Here is a 5262-nt window from a genome sequence, read left to right as displayed (position 1 = left end):
ACACACACACACATACACAGGAACCCATGAAATTCCAATATTAGTAGGATTTTAATGGAATTTAATTGTTACAGAGTGACTGTTTATCTTCCTAACTTTTCAAATCGGTACCCTACCTTTTTGTGTTACAGCAAAACTTAGCTCGTTTTCTACATTGTTTTTAAGCAGGATATAAAAACAAAATTGATTCCATTCACTTTAGTTTTACGTTTTCCGCCGCTAAATTTAGACTAATTAAAAAAACGGCAGTGGAAAAAATCAACACAAAGTTATTTTATTTAGGTAGCCATTATGTGGTGGCTTTTACGTTTTTTGCCACTGCTAGTAGCTCTTGAAGCTAAAGGCACGGTGTTCTATGATACTTATTTTGGAACACCGCTTACGAAGCAAGACATGATAAAACATGTCAAGGAAAATACAACATTGTAAGTATTCAATTGTTTATATTTTATTTGTTTTCTAACAATCACAATAGGGATTATTGTTAATGACCGGTTTATAAAGAAAATAAAAGTCTATAAAGAATAATTATTGGAGTAGACACATTAACTTATATATTAAGAAGTGTTCTATCAGACAACATAATATATCATTCATTAATTGAATAGAAAATTTACAATGTTATATTATACACATTACCTGATAAACTAAAGATAACAAAACCTAACTAAATAAAACAAAAATGTCAAAAATAGAATAACAAAATAAACACAAATAATCAAAAGAAACCAAACAATGTCAACCAAAATTAAATAATTAATTACAACTACAAAAATGAATAATAATAAGTAATACAAAAAAAAAAACAATTATACAAAATACCAAAAACAACTAAACGAGAAAAAAAACATTACAGACAACATTATTAATTTTCATTCAATTTTTATGGAATAATCGAGAAAAACGATCAAAAATGCAACGTTGCCAGCTCAGCAGGAATAAACGCTCTTAATCCTATTTTTTTTTTAAATATGGCTCTATCCATTGGAGGACTATTTTGTCAGTGTCCAGTAGGTTTTGCCGTTCTACGGTAAAAAAATCTAGAAAACGAAATATGAGAGGTAATAGTGGATGAACGATGACAGCACGAATCCTATTAAAAGTAGTCCTATTTTTACCTCATTAGTGTCCCACTGCTGGGCAAAGTCGTCCCCTGTTTTACGCCATTCGTCCCTGTCGAGAGTATGCTCCTGCCACTCTACTTGATATGCCTCCAAGTCGCTATCCTATTTTCCGTTATTTCAGTTGGTGTACAATCGAACTCGATTCCATTTGTGATCCCAATGAGGGTAGACGGGCGGACGGTACATGCAATAACTTAAACTACCCATCAAGAGGCGCTTCGCATACACCGTTCGCTAAACTTCTGCCCCAAGAATTTTCTCCAGGTTTGTTGTGCATTATAAATAAGCAAAATAGAAATGTGACTGGCTGGAAAACCAGCCGCCACTCAAAATGATGGCTGAATAAGTTTTTTCACACCTCTCCTTCAGAAAAGTAACTTTTCCTCCCTGACGAGAGGGAGCAAAGTGCAACTTTTCTGTTCAAGGCTTTTCCTAAGTGTTTATTGCAAATGCCTTTTTTGAAGTTGATAATTGTAAAGCCACGCCATTTTCTATGCTGGTTGTTCTTTAATAATATTAAGAATTATTTTTTTCAAGTTTATTAATGCTCGGTGTGAAAAGTTGTATGAGCCACTCGGGAGCAAAATTATTTTCATCTTGCTAACACTTTAATCCCTCATTACGCTTAGGATTCTACTTTAGAATCCCTCGCTACGCTCAGGATTCTATTGTAGAATCCTTCGCTACATTCTGGATTCAATTTACGCCCTCGCCGTAAATACACCATTTTGCTCCCTCGTGACACAAATAACTATTTTTTTTAATTTCATTTTGGTAGCAAGCTTTTTGCCAACTGTATTTTTGTTGACCGTGCTTTCATTGTCGTTCAAACTGCATGTCTATCCATACCAAATTTCAAGTTACAAGACCTAAGTACTTAGGTCGTTTAAATGCTGTGCTCGTGAATGTTTGGGACTGGTCGTTCTGAGCTGCCAGCGGATGGACGTCGTGCGCGGATGGACGAGAACGAAAAGGCCCAAACGTTCAAGAGCACAGCATTTAGACGCCGCGCCCACTACCAGCCTTGAATGGCTTGAAACGCTGAGGGATTGTAATTTAAGTTAAACGTATAATTCGTGAAGTCTTTTAGACTCCAAATGCCGGTTAATGACCCTGCACTCCGGCTTCCGGCTGGACGGTTGTTCAAAGTCAAAGTCAAAATATCTTTATTCAATTTAGGCTATAACAAGCACTTCTGAATGTCAAAAACCTCTGTTGAGTTGAGAACAATCCGGCAAGAAACTCAACGAGGTATATTTTTATACATCACGAGTATTTAAAACAACTTTATTTTAAACACAGGTTCCGTCGCTTTAGGGAAGCAAGAATTAAAATTGCTAAAAAATATATATTTTATTGTGATTCAATTTGGTATTTTTATTGTAAGTTATTATAATTTTGTTTGAAATTTACAGCGCTTGGTATCAAGTGTAATGTTAAAAAAAATTATTGACTAATAAAATGTTTAAGATTTAAGTTGATGACATCAACCGACGGAGGATTTCCTCCTGTGGAGATGACCCTACCCAGACCACAAGAATTTCACTGTAAGATTAATATATCGTCGCCAGATTTAGAGTTTGCAAAATTTCAGCTCAAAACTCCTGAACAAGTGCTAATTACCCTTAAGGGGATCCCACGCCCCAATGACCTTCGATCTGAATTCCTTAGTTTTCAAACATTTTTTGTAGCTTATTATATTAACAACAACGGCTTTAAGCAATATAGTATCCCATATTTACTTCAAAGTTCATTGTCTTCGAGATATTCGGCATCAAAGTTGAACAATTTTAGGCCAAAAAACTGGTTTTCTGGCCATAACTTTTATGTTAATTAGTTTCAAATGAAATACCTCGACCAGTTTTTAGAGACGTCAAAGACGAACCCAAATATGTAGATTTCGTATATGTTAGATCTTTCACGTCAATAGAAATACGAAATAATTGTTTTTTCAGACGTTTAAAAAAATCAAACAAAATGAAGTATTCATTTTTTTTCAAAATCCGGTAGACAAAAATGGAGATAAAAGATTGGAGAATCGATAGCCGTTTGATGTATAATTCTATCTGTAGTGCAAAAGTAGGAGATACGATTCAAAACTTGTCAAAAATCGATGAAAACCTCGGGTAGCCCCTTAAGTATATATTATTTTGGTGAAATCTAAGATTTTTCTTAGGTGGTCCACTTACAATTAGTAATACTTCTGGCGTAAAAAGTCGCAGGAGGTGTGGATTCGAATTCTTTCCGGCGATCCAAGAACCTTTTTCGGTTTCAAAATATCCTAAAATCTGGTCTTACAGGATTTAATCCCCGGTTGGATTCGTATGGTGGTCCGCTGCCTCTGGCGCGCCACATCCGCACCACAGCCCTGGCCACCGGCACCCGGCCAGACCTCACCTTCACTCAGCTGGCCACGCATTTCTTCGTGTTTACTGCGGGAGATATCACCACTGTTCATGACTCTGGTAATTTATGTTTCATTCAGGGGCGGTCTTAATGAACAAGCATAAAAGCAGTGCCTACCCTGGCATATTAACACATTTATATTAAAAGTTATTACGTTACGTTTCTATTTTACTTCATATTGATTAATGTTACTCGTTCGGTTCGTATTGTACCGTTCCGCTGCCACCTTTTAAAATGAGTGCGCTGAGCGTTTGAATTTCTGCGCTACACGACGAACGATTTAATATAATCGCGCAGGCAAAGCAGTCTTCGGGTTTGCTTTTATCAGCGCACACTAATATACGCTACGCTTGTTTAAAAAGCATCCGTGAACTACGTACTGATAGACTCCAGGCCACTACACTTACATTCACACACACAAGCATAGCCAAAAACTCATTTCTCTATAGAAACTCAAGTCCAGCGGACTCGGAAGTGTTGCCAGGTCCATCAAACTGTTGTCCAAGTTAGGGGCTTTATTTGGCAGAAAGTGTTTAGAAAACAACACTAAATTGCTTACTTCACACGAATAAAACAAATATACTTTCAATTTTTAATTAATATAAAATGCGAGGTACGTTTACGTTTCTTAATATTTTTTGTTTCTTATTTAGTTTTATTTGTTTAAGGCCTAAACTACCTATTTATCAATCTATGAGTCTAAACACATTATTTCACAAAATATGACTTATTTATTTTATTTACTAAACTTGTATTATTGTTTACGTTTTTCATTTGGAGTATTTTGGAGATAAATATTTGTTTGAAAATTGTAAGTAAACATAATATCGAACTTAAGTGATAACCGTTTCTCCATCAAATTATCGGTAGTTGCGTAAAATATTTCGTAGAGAATCAATATAGCTGATGTCCAGAAAATTTCGCCTAATTTAGCTCCTAAGGCGCTAAATGGCAACATTCTCCTCGCATCACACGACAGTCATTCATGAGTTTCACGCATGCGCAATACTGAAGCTTTGCTCACGTACAAATTAAAATCCTCTTGATTTTGCTTATTTACCACTTTTCAATTTGTCAGGTTTTTGTTTTTGAATTCGGTAAAAACCGAACGCCATGTTTAATGTTTATGTTTTTAAATGCGAAGAGACCGGCCGGCGTATTATTCGTAGAATTATTAGTTTTATAGTGATTTTTATGTTGTTATGAACTTAAATTATCGTGGGATTCCACCGGATAAATATTTAAATAGTGATTTTGGTGAAGTTGAGTTTAAATTGATTAAATATGTGTTTTAGTTGTAAACAACAGTGTATTGACCTCATATGTTTACGGATGTTGATCAAGGTGAATTTAGTAAAAGTAAGTTGTTTTCGTGCGATAACTAGTACTTAGTTAAAAAAGGTAAGTACTGTGTTCTTGCTTCCGCGGAAATGTTTTTTTTTTATTCTACTCGATGGGATACAAGCAAGTGGGTCTCCTGATGGTAAGAGATCACCACTGCCCATAAACATCTGCAACACCAGGGGTATTGCAGACGCGTTGCCAACCTAGAGGCCTAAGATGGGATACCTCAAGTGCCAGTAATTTCACCAGCTGTCTTACTCTCCACGCCGAAAGACATCAGTGCAAGCACTGCTGCTTCACGGCAGGATTAGCGAGCAAGATGGTGGTAGCAATCCGGGCGGGCGGCAAAATGCGGAAATGTCGTTCCCTTCCTTGCTAGTAACGTATT

The 5262-nt window shown here is 36.1% G+C and overlaps 1 protein-coding gene across 1 annotated transcript in view; it reads left to right on the top strand.

Annotated features, from left to right (window-relative positions):
* The first annotated feature begins 219 nt into the window (after positions 1 to 219).
* The window catches only part of LOC141433583 (salivary peroxidase/catechol oxidase-like), an 18632-nt gene continuing 13589 nt past the window's right edge, over positions 220 to 5262 (top strand). The window contains exons 1-3 of the mRNA XM_074095690.1: positions 220 to 425; positions 1246 to 1388; positions 3425 to 3589. Coding sequence (XP_073951791.1) covers positions 292 to 425; positions 1246 to 1388; positions 3425 to 3589 — 442 coding nt within the window. The 5' untranslated portion in view covers positions 220 to 291. The remainder of the gene's footprint in view (positions 426 to 1245; positions 1389 to 3424; positions 3590 to 5262) is intronic.

Source organism: Choristoneura fumiferana, chromosome 12 (assembly GCF_025370935.1).
Source record: "Choristoneura fumiferana chromosome 12, NRCan_CFum_1, whole genome shotgun sequence".
Classification (NCBI taxonomy): Eukaryota; Metazoa; Arthropoda; class Insecta; order Lepidoptera; family Tortricidae; genus Choristoneura; species Choristoneura fumiferana.
Note: the sequence above shows the minus strand (reverse complement) of the source record. Positions and strands in the feature narration are given on the sequence as shown.